Here is a 19,298-nt window from a genome sequence, read left to right as displayed (position 1 = left end):
TTAGCAAAGCATCACACAGGACTAATGTAAGAGATCCATGGCAGCTCTCTTTTCTGTGCAGTGTCTCGGGTCAGTCAATGGCCCAATAGCAAAGATCTTCAATCTCGAAGGGAGCCAGGCGAACAATATGAGAATCCAATGGCACAAGGCTAATCTCTAAATCAGCATTGAGATAGATAAAGTCTTGCCTAGAGAAGGACAATGGGGCAAGTTTGGCTTCGATCTCATGGATTCGATTCACCAACCTAGGTATCCAATTGCAGCAGATTTTTTGGCCACTGGAACCACACACGGCGTAATTGCTGGCCGTCAGCTTTCTCCTCTATGATATACTCCGCCGTCTTCGTAACGTCTTAAAAGAGAGGGCGGCATCGTTGCTATGCTTTTGCTAGCAATACATGTAAGAACAGATAGTATCGGACTTTGCTCAAAAACCTAAGCCGCATAAAATGCTAGGCCCCTTGAAGACATAGACATACATGGCCAGTTTGTGATATAGATCATAGGTAGCTACATAGTTTTATTTGTATATGTCCCCGCAATGGCGACGATCTCATTGGTGGACACTCTCCGTTTTCACGTGCCAAACCAAACGCTTGCGCCGGCGGAGTTCGCAGCGGCGCCGTCTCGCTCCATCATCATCTTCAAGAGTCTTCCTCACGGCTCATTCGCCGCGCTGCATCCAATCTTCCTGCACCCTCGTCCCAATCGCTCTCCCTTTTTTTTTTTTTTTCCTTTTTTCCTCTTTTCTTTTTGCCCTTTCCTCGAATGGAAGGAGGTGGCCAGCGTAACCCTCAGTTTAGCTCGGGTGAAACCCCGACCGTGCCACGATCGCTTCACCACGCTACCATTCTGCAGTCTGAATCACAGGCCCAAGCACATGCGGGCACAATCCGTGCCAATATCAGCGAGACAGTCGCCACGGATCTGATGCACCACCGGCCCTTCGCTCCGTCACCGCACTCGCCCCCCTCTACTGCTAACACTATTCCTTACGAACCTACCCACGCAACAATGGACGTGGATAGCAACAGTGTTGACGATCGGGCTCGACGAGCTACAAGTGTCTTGTCAATGGATGACATTGAAGCTGCTCAGGCGCTCGAAGGTCTTCGTTCAGGTAGGACATTTCGGCTATTCCTGCATCAGGCCTCCAAGTCTTCTTGCCTGCTAATTGAACAATTTCCCCTATACAAGATTTCGCATATACTCCTCCTCGTCATACTCCTATACCACGGTCACATCTTCCGCAGGCCCAGCATTCCAACTCTGAATGCGAGCCGTCCCAAGCCGAGCCTTTAATCTCTCTTCTTACTTCTTCCCACCCGTTGATATCATCTGCCATTAACAGTTCTGTGTCGGCTTATACATCGTCCAAGTCATATTCGTCACGGTTCAAGTACGGAGCAGAGTTCCTCGAGAGAAATATTGGATCGCCTGTTGCCAATACAGTAGGCACCGTCAGTCGCAAGACTGGTGTGGAAGGGGGTCTCCGATGGGCACTTCAGCGCCGGGATACCGGTGAATCAGCCGAGAGGAGGAAACGCCAGAAGACGACTGCTAGCAGCGGGGGCCCAGACGAAGCTGTAGACCTTGAAAAGTCTTTGCCACCACCCGATGATATGCAGCACAATCGATCGGTTTCCGAGATGTCGTATTCCGAAACTCTACCTCCGTACGATGATCACAAATCCCCCAATTACGAGGATATTCAGCAACATGAGCAGCCAAGAAATGGCTCAGAGCAGAACAAGACATGGCAGAGCCGGCTGATGATCTCAACTTCTGGTCTCGGAGTTGCGATGAGTGATGAATCTCTTCGTCGGTTGACGTATTGCCTGAAATGGCTCAAGTGGGCAAACAGCCGCCTCAACCATGCGGTACTGGCTTTGAAGAGTATGCTCGAGAAATGGGAAGAAGATAAGAATGAGAAATCTACAGACGAGAATTCTTCCCGGAATCGCGCCCTCCTATCACAGCACATTCAAGCTGTCAAGGAAGATGTATTGCGAACTCTCAAGCAAGTTGTGGATGTTGTGTCTAAATACACTGGCGGAGCACTGCCAGATAATGCCCGAAACTTAGTCCGCCGTCATTTAGTTTCGCTACCCCAGCGATTTAGGATCGCGTCGACATCCAACCCGTCACCTGAATCTGCTGCTTCAAGCTCCGAAGAAGCGACTAGCGCACATCGCGTTCTTGTGCTCGCTCAGGAAGGACTTGAGATGATGTCGCAGGTTCACCGTGTCGTGGACGAGACTTTGGTCAGCGCGCAAACATGGTGTGAGCGTCTTGGGCGTAAGCTACCGGACTACAAGGATGATCACCGTCAGTCGCTGGAAGACCCCAAATTCATGGCAGCTGATAGATCGCAAAACACACCAAATAGCCAGACATCTGTAGCCGCTGATGTCAAGCAACCTATTCACAATGTCGATGTTGAAATGGCAGACACTAATACTCTTTGATTCTGGAAATCGAATGAGACTTAGTGCACTGCTAGCTTCTCCTCATTTTTCTTCCTCGCCTTTCTTCTTTTGAGTCTTGCTCTAGGAGCATGGATGTTTTTCGTTGCTTATGTTTGTAACGCATGACCTGCCGCTCTATATGCATTCGATGAAATTGACAATTGACTTTTACCCAGCTTGACTGTCACATCACTCTGGTGAATGACCAATTTCCCTATGCAGTCTATTTACATTCTCCTTTCGCTTTTTTTCCTTCAGTTTTTTGTATTGTCACTTCTGGGTATATTCTTCATATGTTGTGCTTTTCTTTTACGTTCACATGGCTGATATCATACATCTGGTTGGGATTGTAAGGCGTATTGTGCTGTACCTATTTTACTCGTCAGGTTTCAAAATATGTTCAATTCAGTTGAATGCTTTTTAAGTTTTTGTTCGGGAGTTTTTTAAGATTCAAGTGTTATAAGGCATTGACGATCCTTATAAATAACCCCTAAGAAAATGATCAGGATATCCGAGTAACGACGCAGATCCACCCCAAAGATAAAGCAGAGTAAGTGCGAATAGGACGTGCATATTAGATAGACTACCCTTGATGCTTGTTTATGTGAAAAATGAAAACAACATTGTGCCACCATCACCGTACAATGGACGAATAACACAGCACCATGTTTACGCCGGTAAAGAAAAGCCTGAAAAAGGGGGTATCTCAAACGCGTACAGTCATTAACTCCTTTATAAACAAGAAACTAGGTGCGGCCAAAACAACCAGACAAAAAAAAGAGAAAAGAGAAAAGAAAAAAGAGCGTCTATAGGCAATCAATGGTTATATCGTTTCAACAACTCCCCAATTATCCCATCTCGTTTTAAGGCGAGTGGCCCACCCTTGCCACGGAGCCATTTCTGCAGCGCAAATGCAGCTTCGTAGTTTGCTATGATGAGGCCGTCGCGGTGTTGTATGGCGCGTTCGTTCATTATATCTCGGTAACGTTTACGGGCGACGCGAACTCGAGCTGTCCTTTCTTGAGGATTTACTAGATAGCGGTGAAGACTAATTTGACTGGATAAGGCAAGTTGCTGCTTGGGCCATGGATCTACTAGTGGCGGTGCGAGGCTGGGGAATGATGAAACCTTCGGCGGCGATGATGCCGCTGATGTTGGAGGAGAGGAAGGATTCGCCGGGGCTGAGAAGATGGATGAGGCTGGGGATAATGGCGGCGATGACCAGCTTCCCGGCATGTTACTCGTGGTACGAAAAGAAGTTGATGTTTCTGGTGCGTCACGCTTCTTCATTAATCCTCGAACCATTGAAGCCGTTCCTGGCGTAGCGAATTCGTTCTCATCATCGCTGTCTATGATGCATTTCTCCCTTGGTTGAGCCAAAGCTCGACTGCCCGTCCATAGGGCCAGCCTACGCTTCCAATCACGAATGTCTTCCATCTCATCGTTAGTCCGACAGTAATTCAGTACGCTGCGGCGGTGAATGTAGTGCTGATGAATATGAAAATCGACGCAATAACAAGCGAAACGGGATTCATAGCCCTGGTCAATTTCGCTCCCCATTCTTGCAAAGACCTTCCTCGCGCGGTTGCGGTTCATGTATTGCTCGACAAGCCGGAGATACTGCTCATGCTGGGCTGTTGTTGCAAGCTGTAAATAGCCCGGTTCCCAGACATCTTCAGCCACCTCGTCTGGAGCCACATCCTCGGACGGTCGGTTGAGGACGAACGGGGGATCTTCGCCATGGCGGTAGATTCCATGGCGAACATCTGACTCCATGGCCTCTGGCTTGAGATACATTGTCTTGTCGCAGTGGCGGCAGCTCAGGGATTCCTGCAAAATGTCGTTCTGTGACGTTGAAATAAGCTATCTGGCAGCAAGGGAAGGAGCGATGCCTACCATTTCTATTTCGGTTCTAGCACGATCCTCGTCCACATGGGAAGGAGCGATGGCCGCCAGCTTTTGCTTCTGTTTCTGCTTCTGCTTCTGCTTCTGCCTCTGCTCGACGGCCTCGACTTTCCTGGTGGCGCTCGACAGCCCATTGAAGGCTTTCATGACCGCCTGTACCTTGCAGATATCGCCATAGTCATACGAGGCATCCGTTCCGTTTCCAATAAGTGGCATTTCTGTCCAGTCAGATGCAGAATGGTTGGTCTCTGGTGAAGGAGACTTTGGGGGCCTCAGGGTCATTTTCACGGTGTCTAGCTGCTGCTGCTGCTGCTGAGGTGGCTTTGGTGGGTGAATTGTGAGCTTGGGCAGCTTGGGCGGGTTTATGATGAGGCGCTGTGGCTTCTTGTGTCTCGAGGATGATCTGGAGGATCGCTTTCGGGAGGTTGTGGTTTGGATCATTAGGAAAAGGAATGCTTTTCTTTTCTTTTTTACTTTTCAAGATGTTGATTCCTAGTTAGACCAAATGTCGCATCAGGATGATTGATTTAGGGCCGTACTGCGTATGGTGTATGTCGAAAAGAACACCACAAGGGTCTCTGAGAGAACCGGAACGGGGATGTTGTGGAATTGCGAATTGCACAAAGAAAGGGTTGCTTGGGGACAAAATATCTGAGTCAATTAAAGAGAGGATCATACAACAATGTAAGTTCTTGGGATGACTATTGCGGCACCATCGCCTATATGAATGGACGGATGAATGAATGGGACCGCTGGCTTTGTGGACATCAAACAGCACCAGGCAAGCACAGCATAATGACAGTGTCTTCCTTCATTTTAATGCGTTGAACCAAGGCATACAAGACATGCTCCGGTTGAAAGGGGATGGTCATGGTATCAACAGTTAAACAAGCAACAGGTTTATCTGGACTGGCAAGTCAAACCAACTGAACCAAATCCAAGTACGTTAACTGGCGGTTGATCCATCTTCCCTGTTTTCGAGCCAGAGGCTGACTGCATCACGTCTGCGATTCGTCTATCAAGTGACAAACAGTCAGCAGATGGAGAGTCTTCGAGAGCAGTTCCCGTGACGCCGCGGCCTGAGGCCAATGCAGCCGCGGTCACCTGAGCCCTTACTAAGCCCAGCGACAAACGCAGCAGAGATCTTCCATTCTGGCTTCTAACTTCTGTTGCTGCTATCTACTGCGCTCAGGCTATTTAAGAACGCTCAGGCTATTTAAGATGTGTTGATGCAGGTACATGTACAGTCTTGGTCATTTCAATTCGTGAGGCTAACCCTCTAGGCGGAATCTATCTTCAAAATTCCACGCAACGATTTATACCGCTCGCCATGAACATGAAGAATCTGTTTAATCGTCGAGTCTCTTTATACTTTTGCTTCGCGAAACTAAAGAAAAAAAACCCCCGAGAAAGGTCTAAATTCATCTCAACAACATTCATGATTTGGATAGAGTCAGTTCTATCCACCTAAGGAGCACAGTAGCCACCATCAACGATGATGTCGGTTCCTGTGGTGTAGCTGGAGGCATCGCTAGCGAGGTACAGGAAGGCACCTTTGAGTTCTTCAGGCAGACCCTCACGGCCCAGAGGGATCTTGCTCTTCCAGATATTGTGGGTCTCCTGAGGGACGAAGTTGGAGATCTCGGTGGCAATGTATCCAGGAGAGATGGTGTTGGCACGGGCGAACTTGGGCCACTCAACGGCAAGAGACTTGACTAAAAACATGCGGTCAGTGTCAAAGATCTAACATTTTGAGCATGAAGCAGATAAACCCTTACCCAGGTGACGGACACCGGCCTTGGCCGCATTGTAAGGAGCCTGAAGCTGGGGAATGTTGACAATGTGACCGCTCATGGAGGCCGTGGCGACAAAGCTTCCGTAGGTGAAGTTTTCAAGTTTGTTGCCGAAGAGGTCGGTGCCTTCCTCTTTCTGTCGTCGCCAGTGGGCAGCAGCAGCACGAGCGCAGTACCAAGTGGCATCGAGATCAGTCTGGACAACATCCAAGTAGTGCTGGATGGGGCCGTCGACAGTGGGACCCTGAGTCCATGGAATACCTGCGTTAGCAATGAAAACATCCAAGCGGCCATTAAAGTCCTTGACGGCCTCGTTGATGGTATCCTCGGCTTTCTTGTAGTCGCGCAGCTCACACTTATATGCCTTGGCTGGTAACAACGGTTAGCAATGTGACTACAGGAAGACCTCTTTCGACATCCTTACCCTTTACGCCATATTTCTTCTCGATCTCGGCAGCACGCTCTAGAGCCTTTTCGTTGGTGTTATAGAACAAAGCAATGTTGGCACCGGCTTCTGCGAGACCCTGGGCCACGCTGAGACCGATACCAGCAGCACCGCCGGTGACGATGGCTGTCCTCCCTTTGAGGGAGAAAAGAGCTAGCAAGCTTCCCTGCAGTTGGGGCGGGGGAGGAGCATTATCGTGCACGAAGACGGCATTCTGGTCGAGGGGAGAAGCAGCCATTTTCTTTTTTGTTTTTTCCCTTTCTTTTTAAAAGGCCACGAAGGGAACAGGCTCAGGTATCCAAGAAACAGCTTTTTGTATCAAGAGAAAAGTGGAAGAGAGAGAAAGAGCTATCTGGGGAAGTCTCGCATATTTAATTAGGCCCTTTTGAGAGGGCTGGTGAGGGGCAACCAGCGGTGATCACAACGCAGCGTGGGAGCTCATCCACAAGTGGGTATCATGTCTGCGGGGGTCAGCTTTTTACTATACTTATCGTATTTATTGCTTTTCTTTTTTCCTTTACTTTATGCGCACTGGGTGACATCGTATACGCAAACTCGGCTTAGCCAGCGTTGACAGCCCACCTCATCCCACTAACCAAGCATCCATCGTACGCCCTGAGAAGAAAGCGGGCGCAAAAAAAAGCAAAAATGAAAGGGAAAAAGGACCGCCGGTCTGGCCGGTGAAGGTTGATGTCAGAGCAGAGCGGCTTGTCCACTGACAACAGCCAAACGATCGACGGCTTCTGATTCTGGCAGGTGAACGCGAACTTAACATTATTAGATATATTGAGCACATAATTTATGTGAAGAAGCTACGGCAAGATATATCAACGTCTAGTCAATTAGACAGAGAATTTAGAGAATTTACAAACTCAGATTGATAAGTCAGAAACAGCGCAATGCTAACGATACATCGATGCTTCTTCCGTTGGCCCGGAAGCCGATTTCTGGGTTTACGGATAGTTCAGAGTATCAGCAGATAATGGTTCTTTATTATTTTTTTTGTTCTGTTTTACCTTTTTTTCTTCTCGAATGACTATATACATGTATACCTCCAGCCGGAACCAGGCGGCAGTATTTACGAGCAAATCCTGTGATATCAGGGGCCAAATGAAGGACTAGGGTTAGGGAGCCCAAAGAACACTGCAAACCCAAAACAAAGCACAAATCAGCAATAACACGCCTGTAACTCATATCTCCCCGAAAAACACGACCTGGACAGTCACGTCGTCTCGCATGGTCTTGCTGACCGGCGTGTCGACAGTCATAACACCAGTAAAAAGCTGTCGCTGGCGACCACCAAAGGCGTTTTTCACCAAATGCGTGGCAGCGTTGTCGTCTTCATAAACAAACCACTCAGACTTTGTCTTCCAATACTCCCAGAACGAGATCCTTTCTGCGTGCTCGTCAACTGCTGGACCACCGCCGACTGAAACGGCATTTCCGCTACCAATGGCTGCCAGAGTACCGGTTTTCACCGATTCAAGCCATTTGCCTACGCCGTAGACGGCATCCTCACTGGAGATGTGGTTCCACAGCCCGTCCGAGGCAAGGATCATGAAGTCGCCTGTTTTTAGTTTGAAGCTTCTCACTTCGGGAGTTGCCTCGAGATAGGGGGGGGTTCAGGACATTGGCTGGCGCTGGTTTCGCCGAGAAGCCTGTTACGAATTTCTCGGTGACTTCCTTGGGCCACTTCCAATGACCGTCACCAAAGGCTCTGGTGACTGCAATACTGGCATACCTTGAAACATCCCCATCTCGTTTGGTGATCAAATTGGGTTCGTCAGGATGCAAACCCTTGATCCGCTCGGCCTCCGCGGCGTTGTACGGAGTGTGATCCGTTGATAATGCAACAGATTCAAGTTTGTCGTTTGCAGAAGTGCGACTGCCCAGCACTGCACGCGAGTCTCCGGCATTGGCAACATAGATCACCGACTGCACAGGGTCATACAGCACCAGGAGGGCACAGGAGCCAGCATAACTTGGCGCTACACGCGCCTGTACTTCAGCATGGCTTTTGGCAGTGCCCAATGCAGCGACGCCGTCTGCGATTATTTCGTCATCTAGTGATGTGAATGCAGCGATAATTGCACTATCGATGTCCCCACTAGGCGACGGTGATTTGAAATGTGCTTGCAACGAACGTTCCACATAAGGGATCAGACTATGTGCCAGGACTGCAGCTGTTTGACGACCACTGTGATATGTTAGCTCACCAGATTCTTTTTCTCGCGATTGTCTCAAGGAGATTTCTACCGACCTGTGTCCATCGTAAATGGCCCAGGCATGCCAGGTTTGCCCATTTCCGACGTCAACCTTGGATGAAACCGCGACGTCCTCGATAGGGCTGTTGCTTGCCACTTGAACAGCGTCATAGCGAGAAACAAGCCCTAACTCTCCACCTTGGAAGGTGTGACTTGACTCACCCTTCCTGATTTTGTCCGTTGCCGCCTTGACGTCTAGCACAGGCGTGGAGTGGAATTTCCATTGCAGACTTGGTTCGGTATCGTGCACCATTTTCTGTTGGTAATTGTGGTGCGGTTCCTGGTACTCCCAACCCAGACATGAGCAGCTGTAAGTTGCTTTATCTCTGTGCCTTTATCAAAATTAGTAGTACCTCATGATCAACGCAGCCTCGATAGTGGGTACTTTTATCTCTACGAGGTAGACTAGCAGCGCTTTTCTCGCCTTAGCCAAGTTGCAACTGCAACCTTTATATGGATGGATTCAGTGTAAATAGTCACTCGCCTACCCACTTATAACAGTCGAAATATTACCAATCCTGGATATTAGCGGGAAAAATCTTCATTCCAACACGGAGGGGATATTGTCTTCTTCTGGTAAGTGAAGTGAGTGTTCTCAACGCAAGCTATTGGATGAGTCAGTCAGAAAATCAGGTTATTAGACTAGTCCACTCAACAGAATTGCAGCGACTGCATTTTTCCAGCAGAGATGCACCGTGTAGCACTAGTTATACGCTCTTGTGAGGGATATCATGCTGTGAGTCTATACATCGAACAAATCAAGCGCCGATTGCGTGCGCGGTTATAGTGAACTCTAAATATTCGCATTCTCGCCAGGTAATTAATCTTTTTATTTTTCTCTCTCTTTCTCTTTCCATCTCCTTTTCAATACGGTCTACTCATCGTCTTTTAAGTTGGAATAATCTTATTAAGTATGGCCAACTCCAATACTCGGCAGCTGAGGATTGCCATCGTCGGCGGCGGTCTCGCCGGTGCAGCAGCAGCCGGTGCGTTGTCGCGACTACCCAATGTCCAAGTCAGAGCATACGAGCGAGCGCCAGCCGTCCGTGAAGCTGGTGCTCAGATCGCCGTCATGGTCACCGCGCTCAAGGTTTTGCGCCGGATACTCTCGCCAGCGGCATGGGAGTACTTGCAGAGCAGGCTGTATCGTGGAGATGGAACTGATGGCATCCATCATCGACACTGGAAGACCGGGGAGATCCTGACTATAGCGATTTCCCCAGACACGCCGCGTTACCTGCAAGAGGGGCGGACGTCTCGAGTCTCGCTGCATCGGGCTCTAATGATAGATGTCCCCGATGGCGTTTTCGAGTATGGAAAGGAGGTCCTCAAGGTCGAGTCCCATCGGCAGAAGAAGGAGGTTTCTCTGCATCTTAGCAATGGAGAGACCAAAACGGCAGACCTGGTCGTGGTGGCCGACGGGTTATATTCGGTATGATGCTCGTTCTCTGACTAGTCCCTCTATATATATACATTACTGACGAAAAGAACAATATAGAAAATACGCCGACAATACCTCCCAGAGACTGAGGTCAAGTACAAGGGATTGGTTGCCTACCGAATCAACTTTTCGATCTCCAGGCTGGCTCACATTGAAGACCTCCCCAATGACTCTTCGTCATTTAGAAAGGGGTCCAATGTGGTTATACTTTCTCGCCTTGAAACGGGGACGTATTCCTTTGCGGCTTTTCTCCAGGAACCTGAAGAATTTGCGGCATCTCTTCGGTGGGAGCACGCCTTGGGTCAAGCAGGCATCCATAGAATCAAAGGCAAACTCGCGGACTGGCATCCGCTGGTTACAAAGGTCCTGGATGCACTGCCAGGTATTGACGCATATCCACTTCAAGAGGCAAAGTGGATGGAGCACCTCATCCGCGACGACACTGTTGCGTTCGTTGGCGATGCAGCACATCCTACCGCCGGCGGCTGGGGCACAGGAAGTGCGTTCTGCTTTGCGGACGTGTGGGCGCTCTATCGTTCGTTGCATCGGACATGTCAAGGGAAAGAAACGTACAATATCCCACATGCTTTGCAACTGTTTAATGAATCGCGGCGCCACTTCTTGCAACGCGTGGAGCGGCAGTTTGACTACGACAAAATGGATACCAAGTACGTAAATGAGGCTGTGGATGATCATGACGAGTTTACGAAAAGGTACCGAGAACGATATACATTGATTTCGTGGATCCTCGAGCATGACCCAGAGCTATGGTGGCAAGAAGTTGAGGCAGAAGAGAGGCACCGAAATATCCGGCATGACAAGAGGCTCAGCCAGTTATAAAAGGTTTTCAAGAATATGGATCCCTCAAGCAATGTCTGACATGAGCCCTTTTTCCTATCCAAAAGGATTTAATAAACTCATTTCATACAGCAGTAGTAGTATACAGAAAATCGACTTTTGTCTATCACAAGTACAGACACAATCAACCCTAGGGCTTGAGATATCAAGGCATGCCCAAAACCCCCCAAGTTGACATGATGTTCTCTAATAATACATCTCACAATCAGCTTTTCGCACGGAAGCGCAACGTTGTCGCCTTCCAAGGACCAGTCCACGGTTTGAAACGCCGGTTCAGGGGCTTCTCTGGTAGTTCGTTTTCCTCTTCAGCTTGCAATTCCGCAAAGCCAGTATGCAAGTCTACCAAGTGCGAGGGAATCGCCCAAGGTTCGCGGTAACTCCAGAGTCGATGTCCGAGATAAATGATCACAAACAGTGGGAGGCCGATATAAGCGGATAGAAAACCAGAAACCGACCATTGTGATGGAAAGAAGACTGTGAACCCATTGAGTAGGCAAAGCAACGAAAACACCACCAAGGTGAAATAGGAACCGGCAGATTTCAAACGTGAGCGGGCTGGAAAACTTGATTTCGGGATTTCCTGAACACTGCAGGCTTTCCGGAATCGAATGTGGATTATGGAACAGCACACCCAAGAAATGAAAGCACTGCAGTTGACGAGGTTAACCATCCAGTTGAAGACGTCGGCGGAAGACTGATTGATGTTCATATATGCCAAAGCTGAGAAAAGCGAACTGGCTCCCACTGCGTATATCGGCACTCCCTGCTTGGTGCATTTTTTGAAAATCCTGGGGGCGTTCCCCTCGAGCGCCATGGAGTAGAGGCACCTGCTAGCAAGGTATAGGAATGCATTCCCTGCTGAGGCTGCGGAGGTGATAATCACAGCATTGATGACGCTACCCAAACCCTTGATGCCAGCGTTCTGGATCCCAACCACCCAGGGAGAAGATGCAGCGTCAGTGCCACTGCCGGCCAAAGCTGCTGCATTCGACGGGCAAACCACAGAGATGGCGAGGCTGCCAAGGACATAAAAGACAACCAATCGAATGTAATATGTCCGGGCCGAGATAGGTAGGTTTCGTCGCGGCGATTGGATCTCGCCGCCAGTCACTATGATCATCTCTGGAGAGAAGTCGAAGGGCAAAACACTATTTATCAGCGTTGCCAAAGCCGCCACGAATCTTCCTGCACCTCCTCCAACGATCAATGTGTTCGTAGCACCAGGATCCTTCCAATAACGAAAGCCAAGTCGATCATGGCTTGGACCACCGCCCCAGAAGAGAATGAAGGCTAGGATAAGCAGGCCAATCACGGTGACCACCTTCAGCAAGGCGAACCAAAACTCCGACTCGCCATAGAATCGGACGGGCAGGAAGTTGAGCGCTACAATGAGGAGGAGCATGATTGTAATCCAGACGGCACTATTCACGTCCGGATGCCAATAATCAATCACCAATGCAGATGCGGTCAACTCGTAGGGAATGAAGATAGCAAACGAATAGAAGTAAAGCCACCCCATCATGAACCCTAAGCTTCGTGAAACGTAACGTGTGCCGTAATAGTTCATCGTGCCACCGCTCAGAGGCAGATACGCGGCGACCTCTGTCAGGGAAGCCATGATCATGTACACCAGGACAGACACCACGATGTAGCTGCCGAGAAAAAAGGCCGGTCCGCCCTTTGCGAGCGTTTCGCCTGAACTGACAAACAGGCCGGTGCCAATGGAACTTCCCAAAGCAATGAACTGGGCATGCCGGGACGAGAGGCCCCGTTTGATGCCATTGTCTCGGGCCTGGACACCTTCAATTGCCTGGACATGGTTATTCTCTTTGCTCTCTCCCATCGTTTGCAGGATTTTGGTTTCGGCGTTACGCACCTGCAGTCGGCAAGCAGAAAGTTTTGCATGCTTTTTTTTTTTATATAGATTTCGACTTGTGTCGCAATACGCACTCCAGAATGGCGTGCTAATGCGAATAGAATGATGCTTTTCTCCACCGTTCAGTACTTTCTCGAGTTTTCGTGCAGAGAAGCGCACATGCCATGTGTAAATAGTCAAAAGTACTCCGTTCAACGCCGGCACACCGACGACGCGGGCCGAAGACTGAATGGATTTAGTTCTCGGTTGCCGGTCCTTTGGGCCGGAGATGGTTTTCAGTACATAATAGCAACTTAAAAAGTACCGATTAGGTGATTTGGCGCTCTCGTGATGAGATTTATTGACTTTCAACGTTCTATAAAGAGAACGAGAGAAAGAAAAGGGGCTGGAAAGCCGTGAAAAAGAGAAGAAAAATGGCATCTGCGTCGCCACGCCGTCCTCCGCCGGCATACACGGCCCCAGGAGACTCGACTGTGCACGCGTCTTCGCCGGTATACCGCAAGGTCGCAGCTACAGCAGCAGAGCCTGGGAAACGCAAGCTCGAGACGAGCTTTGTGATTCGGCCGTGCTCGGGCCAGGCATGGAAGGTTCGCGCTGGACAGGTCTGTCGCATCACGACGCCCAGGGGACCGCAGGTTGGGGACTTTAACGTCTGGAATGCAAATAACCCGCGCGAGCGACTGTGGGCAGCGCGCACCCGGCAAATCCATCGCTCGCATGTCTCTGTCGGCGACCGCCTGTGGTCGAATCTGCCGTATCTCCGGCCACTGGTGACCATCACTGGCGACTCTCTGGGTGGCGGGCAGCTGGATCAAGTGGAAAGAGGATCAGGCTCGCCCTTTGCAGTCACGCAGTGGGGAGGCCGTGTCCACGACTTGCTCGGCACCAGATGCGATCCCTACGTGAATCTCCTCATGGGCGGGGAGTCGTTTGACTTCCACTGCCATTCCAACCTGACTCGAGCAGTGGCGCCATACGGCTTGACCGAGCTGGACGTCCATGATGTGCTTAATGTGTTTCAAGTGACAGGCTTGGATGAGCATGGGAAATATTTTATGGAAGCTTCTCCGGCAAAGGAGGGGGAATACTTTGAGTTCTTCGCCGAAGTCGATGTCCTCTGCGCTCTTTCAGCTTGTCCTGGAGGTGCGATTGAGACTTTTCTGCTTGACATACTTCCTTGCTAACGCTTTTCCAGGTGATCTTTCGAAATGGGGCTGGGAGAAGGAAGACGGGGAGATGGCTGGAACGTGCCGTCCGCTCGGCGTCGAGGTATACAGCCTGACCGACGATCATATCTTGGAGGGATGGCAGAAGCCTAGCTGTCCCAAATATGAAGGTCTGCATGGGATGGCGATGCCTCGGAGAGAGGATGACGCATCTGGTTATGTCGGGGTCTAGCAAGGGAGTGAGTGCACTATAGACCAAACGAGCCATGCATTTGAAGAGCCACTGGGATAATGGCTTGAATCGAAGTTTGGCACAATGGACAGTAAAATTGTTTCTAAATCTAGCAGAAATGTATAACTTATAGTCTATATGGTCTTTATCCTCACTGGCGCAGGCCACCGGCCGACCAGAATACATCCGTCCCTACCACGCTAGCAAACTGGATCTTCCCACATGAATGAAGAAGATCTTCCAGTGATTTTGCTCGAGCTAGACAGAGCATTGAAGCAATGCCTCCGTTGCTCCAGCTTGCTCACCGAGCGCATTCTTCGCGGGTGGGTGACTTGCTAGTCTGCATTCCAGTCACATCCGCGCACCGCCCAACCCACAACAATGGATAGTAGCAATGTTTTCGTCAAGCAATTGCTAGGGATCGATTTTCCAGGCTGCTCGTCTACTAGTTCCGCCTCGCCCATGCTCTCCGTAACCAACAGGACGCATCCGCAGACTTAGGTGCACCGCTGCTGGAGCGCTCTCAGAAGCTGCAGGCTTTTTTTTTTTTTTGGCTCGATATCCCACTGATACAAGCTAGACGCGATATATCAACAATGCTGAGCATCCCAGTCGTGATCGCGGTGTCGGTAGGATGCTCGGCCTTACTTATCGTGGGCGTAATCCTTGGTGTAGCAGTCTGGTGGAGGGCGCGACAGGATCGTCTTTCACTGGCAGTGGCTCAAGCTCATCGTGCAACAGCACATCAAGCGCAGGTTTGCAATAGCCTAGCTACGGATTCTCCCATCAATTCACCCCTGCCAACATATCCGTATGGGATGCGCAACGATTGGGCACCACTCGCATCGCAAGAGACGTTTCAAAGCCAACCGAAAACATCGCCGCCTGTGCTGAAGAAGGAGAAGTCCAAATCGATACGACGATCAATCTCGAAGTCTTTATCCAAAAGTCTCTCGATAGGAAGAAGCAGCCAAAAGCCAATCGCTCTTGAACCGCTGCCTAATTTGCAATCGGACCCCTGCAAGATCTTGCCTGATGCCAAAGAAAAGGAACCCAAATCAGCGATTGCAGGGTTCTCGGAACTTCCTACAGAAACAACCCCGCGCTGCACACCAGAGAGGGAGAGAGAGGATATAACGACCCTCGAAATGTTCAACACCCGCCCCGGTTCCACAGCATGGCCATTGCTCAAGTCCGAGCAAAGGCTCTCTTCCGTCGCCGGCGGCCAGCCAGCCTATTGTGACTATAATCACACAAGGCTTCGCAATGGAAGCATCACCGCTCAAACAGCTGGAACAGCTCCGGATATGCCCATGCCAGCGCCACCACTGAACGTTCCACAATCCTACCAGCTGTCAAGGGAGGATTCTTTGATGAACATGTCTTCATTGAGCCTGGAAACCGCAAATAGCTCGATTTTGGACGACGGGATGAGAGGATCCATGTCTGCAGATCCCGAATTCAACTATTCTCCTTCCCTGCCTCCCTGTCCCACGTTCACACCATTCAGCCCGTATGACATCGTGATCGGGGGAACGGTAGCGAGAGACTGCGCAGCACATAGGAGAACACAGTCTCAGCGACTATCATCCTCGACTGCACATCTCACATCTGTAGCGATGGAATCTGGAAGAGACCTGGATGGTAGACAATCTCCTCGGCGAAGTTTGACAACCCGTGAAGTCTCCCCTCAAGCTCCGGACTGGTCCAGCCGACTACCACGCCGTAGCGAAACTGTGCTATCGTCCTCGTCTTCACTTGGCCGCGGTAGCAGCAGACCGGTAAGTAGTCTGTCAGGCACTAGCCCGAAGCCCTTCCACCCCTCAGGTCAAGGCTTGTATTCTCGCCAGGACTTTGGTTCTCAGAGCCATCGACAAGAACGATACTCTATGTACGAGAAGCCTCACAGCAAAGAAGAGCAGAATACCGTTTTCAGCAAGAGCTTAGGCGATAGACCCAAATCAATTCAGGCTCCCAGTCCCAGAGCTTCGAGAGAAAGCCTTGTAAGGGCAGCACCGTTGCCCTCTGCCATGAAGTCAACTCACAGTGTGAAGAAGGGCCATAGGAGGCAAAATTGTGTGCGAATCTCCATACACCCGCCTATTACATTCGGCGGTCCTGCCTTCTCGCCGATGCTGGAGGAGCCCGAGGAAGTATTGGATTTGGAGAATGATTTGGTCAACCCTGTCAAACAACCACAACCGGCCCAGTCACATTCGAACAATAACAGCGCATCTCGTGGAGGAAGTCGCGAAAGAAGAACCCCCAGGCATCGCTCAACTGGCTCTATTCAAGAAGGGTCTTCAATTCACAACACTTCGCCTAACGCAAATTCTCGCATTCCTCGGGCGAATACTTCAAGAAAGCGTCCACACTCCCGGACAAGTTCTGTCGACGATGATGTCTTTATGTCAGAAAATCATACCATACTACCTAATAATATAATCTCGCCGCCGCCAGACGATAGCCATCTCGTGTCTACTCCGTCTCCAGAAAGGCATGAGCCTTTTTGGTCTCTACCCCGTTCCGACGAATTCGCTGGCTCTTCGCCCAAACTCCCAGCAAACGCTTCGACAGGAAGTCCTCGAAGAACAGCGCCCAAAGGACCGCGTAACCAGCCGGGAAAATCTCCCAAGAAGGCAGCTACTCCTCCATCTTTGACAGTTGACACTTCCTACAATAGCGGACAGACGATACTTGCAGGTGCGCTGCCGAGTCAAGGTTCTCCGAGGTCGAAAAATATCAACAGGTCTCTCAGTCTCGCGCCATCTCCAACGAAAGATGTTCGAAAATCCATCACCCTTCTCCGCCGCATGAATAGTGAAGCGTGTGATGAGGACTCGAGACAGTACCGACTTATGGGTCGCAATGCCAGTATCACCCGACATAAAGATAGGAATTCCGTGACGCCTCCAGGTCATCGAAGTTCAGTGCGAAGCAATGACAGCCTGACCATCTGGGAAGATGCCAGCAAAGACGACAATGTCATTTCGCCTTTGGCCCGCCAGAAAAAACAGCCCTTTAGAATCCTTGAACGTATCGACTCCGAAGGGATTGCAGAGGAGAGCTTCAACTCTGCCATGGACAATCAAGCCCAGCTAACGATCCGTCAAGTACCGCCAAGCAGCAGCATCATCACCATTGAAGATAATACCAACAGCGGCAGTGCCGATGGATTCGCTCACAAATTGGGCAACAGTATGACAACAATGCAAACGCCCAATCGTAAAGCCCGAGGTTACGTAGCACCAACCCCAGGAAGTTTGTATGATGGCGATGGGTTTTTGAAGGAGTGAGGGCATGAATTTGAAATGTGTGAAAGTATGATTTGAGATACCAACTTATGTAGATATACTTACGCTTGTTTCCTTTGTATTATGCACATTCAGTACACGCTCGTGAAAAAACTTATTTTTGAAACAGACGTTACCTTTGAAATAGCCTTGATTTATTGATAGTCGGAAAGATATTGCTACTGAAACAAATCCTGAGCGTATGCTTCATTCTTCATCTATCAGATGGGTGCATATATATGAAGATGAAAGCTGAGATTTCAAGCCGCTTAATCCGTCCTTCGCCATTTCGTCTCGTCATCCCCGTTTTCCGTGCCAGCGCCATTTCCGTTCTCGACGTCGTCGTCATGCCTACCATGGACATTCCCGGCTCCAGGACCCAAGCCCGGCATAGACATGGAGGCAGGTGGTTCCCCATCAGCTATCCAGTTCCCCTCCTCGTCAAAATACTCATGCATATTTTCAGCAGTGATCCAGCCTAAACTGCCATCTACTGGAGGCGGTAAGCCGCCGTCAGTGGCACCCGGCATGATCAACCCAGCTTGTAATATGCCTCCTACTCCCGGTTGTTCGCTGGAATCTCCATAGTAATCTTCTTCTTCTTCATCTTCCCCGTGCACTACGGGGTCTGGGTGTAAATTCGAGCAAGCAGATACAGCCGTGAACAAGGCCTGTGTGGTCGACGTCTCCTCCGGTTTGGTGTCCGCGCTCTCCTTCGTCGCCATTTCATCGGCTAGAAGGGCAGCCGTCTCTGTACCCGCTGTATAAGATCCAAGTGCAGAGCTGGCAGCTTCGATTACTGGCGGGGGCACAATAGTCAGTGTAATGCTGTCTTCTTCTTCGTCCTCTTCATTGGCACCAGTCTCGTCGGCCGATCGGGGTTTCGCAAGTTGCATGTATAGTCCTTGAACTTCCGGTTCATCCGCGGATGTGCCTGGCAAATGGAATCTTTGGATTGCATGGAGCGAAATGAGTGGATAAGGTAGGGCAACACCAGAGCTGGCTTCAGCCCGGTAAAGTAGAAATTTACTGTATCCTCATATCAGCACAATCTTTCCTCCACAATAGAAAATTCAGACGGCCAGAAATCAGCGAATCTTTCAACGTACTCCGAAGCCACAAAAACATCGACTCCGTCAAGTACAATCTCTTTCCCTTCAGTCGATTCATCGGACGAGCCGTTCGCATTGGAGACTCCTCCGCGTAGAGTATTCAAAGCGTGCGACGCAGTGAGGTCGCTCTCTAAAACAACGACTTTACATCGTGAACTATGGTAATGAAGGACTGGTGCGCCATCGTAGAAGGATTCGGGGGTGCGCGACTGATGTTCCGCAAGCGAAGTGAAGGAACTCGCTGAAGGAGGAGTTTGGAGAACTTCCATTGCAGTATCGATTACCTCGACGGTTCTTTTTTGTGGTAAAAATAATGATACGGCTTGAGATGAAATGAAACGAAATGATATGTTAGATCAAGGACGCGCAGTCCGGGGAAGAAGGAGCTTGCTTTTTTTCTGTAGCTATCAAGCTCACCAGTCCCGCACTGTCCACGTGATAAGCT

The 19,298-nt window shown here is 49.9% G+C and overlaps 9 protein-coding genes across 9 annotated transcripts; 4 read left to right on the top strand and 5 right to left on the bottom strand.

Annotated features, from left to right (window-relative positions):
- Positions 1-768: 768 nt before the first annotated feature.
- UA08_00699 (hypothetical protein) lies at positions 769-2,468 on the top strand (the record flags this gene model as incomplete). Its single annotated transcript, XM_020260533.1, has 2 exons — positions 769-1,120; positions 1,198-2,468. The coding sequence occupies 2 exons, from the start codon at positions 769-771 to the stop codon at positions 2,466-2,468; spliced, it is 1,623 nt and encodes a 540-aa protein (XP_020123889.1).
- Positions 2,469-3,284: 816 nt separating this feature from the next.
- UA08_00698 (hypothetical protein) lies at positions 3,285-4,814 on the bottom strand (the record flags this gene model as incomplete). The annotated part of the gene is made up of 2 exons (XM_020260532.1): positions 3,285-4,313; positions 4,365-4,814. The coding sequence occupies 2 exons, from the start codon at positions 4,812-4,814 to the stop codon at positions 3,285-3,287; spliced, it is 1,479 nt and encodes a 492-aa protein (XP_020123888.1).
- A 1,026-nt stretch (positions 4,815-5,840) lies between these two features.
- On the bottom strand, positions 5,841-6,849 carry UA08_00697 (putative NADP-dependent mannitol dehydrogenase; the record flags this gene model as incomplete). The annotated part of the gene is made up of 3 exons (XM_020260531.1): positions 5,841-6,088; positions 6,152-6,535; positions 6,591-6,849. The coding sequence occupies 3 exons, from the start codon at positions 6,847-6,849 to the stop codon at positions 5,841-5,843; spliced, it is 891 nt and encodes a 296-aa protein (XP_020123893.1).
- A 952-nt stretch (positions 6,850-7,801) lies between these two features.
- Positions 7,802-9,128, bottom strand: UA08_00696 (hypothetical protein; the record flags this gene model as incomplete). Its single annotated transcript, XM_020260530.1, has 3 exons — positions 7,802-8,129; positions 8,353-8,808; positions 8,872-9,128. The coding sequence occupies 3 exons, from the start codon at positions 9,126-9,128 to the stop codon at positions 7,802-7,804; spliced, it is 1,041 nt and encodes a 346-aa protein (XP_020123892.1).
- Positions 9,129-9,788: 660 nt separating this feature from the next.
- Positions 9,789-11,156, top strand: UA08_00695 (hypothetical protein; the record flags this gene model as incomplete). Its single annotated transcript, XM_020260529.1, has 2 exons — positions 9,789-10,307; positions 10,374-11,156. 2 exons carry the CDS (start codon positions 9,789-9,791, stop codon positions 11,154-11,156), a joined length of 1,302 nt encoding a protein of 433 aa, XP_020123891.1.
- A 223-nt stretch (positions 11,157-11,379) lies between these two features.
- On the bottom strand, positions 11,380-13,017 carry UA08_00694 (hypothetical protein; the record flags this gene model as incomplete). Its single annotated transcript, XM_020260528.1, has 1 exon — positions 11,380-13,017. The coding sequence occupies one exon, from the start codon at positions 13,015-13,017 to the stop codon at positions 11,380-11,382; it is 1,638 nt and encodes a 545-aa protein (XP_020123890.1).
- Positions 13,018-13,463: 446 nt separating this feature from the next.
- Positions 13,464-14,448, top strand: UA08_00693 (hypothetical protein; the record flags this gene model as incomplete). The annotated part of the gene is made up of 2 exons (XM_020260527.1): positions 13,464-14,193; positions 14,246-14,448. 2 exons carry the CDS (start codon positions 13,464-13,466, stop codon positions 14,446-14,448), a joined length of 933 nt encoding a protein of 310 aa, XP_020123897.1.
- A 596-nt stretch (positions 14,449-15,044) lies between these two features.
- On the top strand, positions 15,045-17,744 carry UA08_00692 (hypothetical protein; the record flags this gene model as incomplete). Its single annotated transcript, XM_020260526.1, has 1 exon — positions 15,045-17,744. One exon carries the CDS (start codon positions 15,045-15,047, stop codon positions 17,742-17,744), a length of 2,700 nt encoding a protein of 899 aa, XP_020123896.1.
- Positions 17,745-18,010: 266 nt separating this feature from the next.
- Positions 18,011-19,122, bottom strand: UA08_00691 (hypothetical protein; the record flags this gene model as incomplete). The annotated part of the gene is made up of 2 exons (XM_020260525.1): positions 18,011-18,770; positions 18,851-19,122. The coding sequence occupies 2 exons, from the start codon at positions 19,120-19,122 to the stop codon at positions 18,011-18,013; spliced, it is 1,032 nt and encodes a 343-aa protein (XP_020123895.1).
- Between the last annotated feature and the right edge of the window lie 176 nt (positions 19,123-19,298).

This window comes from Talaromyces atroroseus, assembly GCF_001907595.1.
Source record: "Talaromyces atroroseus strain IBT 11181 chromosome Unknown scaffold_0, whole genome shotgun sequence".
Classification (NCBI taxonomy): domain Eukaryota; kingdom Fungi; phylum Ascomycota; class Eurotiomycetes; order Eurotiales; family Trichocomaceae; genus Talaromyces; species Talaromyces atroroseus.
Note: the sequence above shows the minus strand (reverse complement) of the source record. Positions and strands in the feature narration are given on the sequence as shown.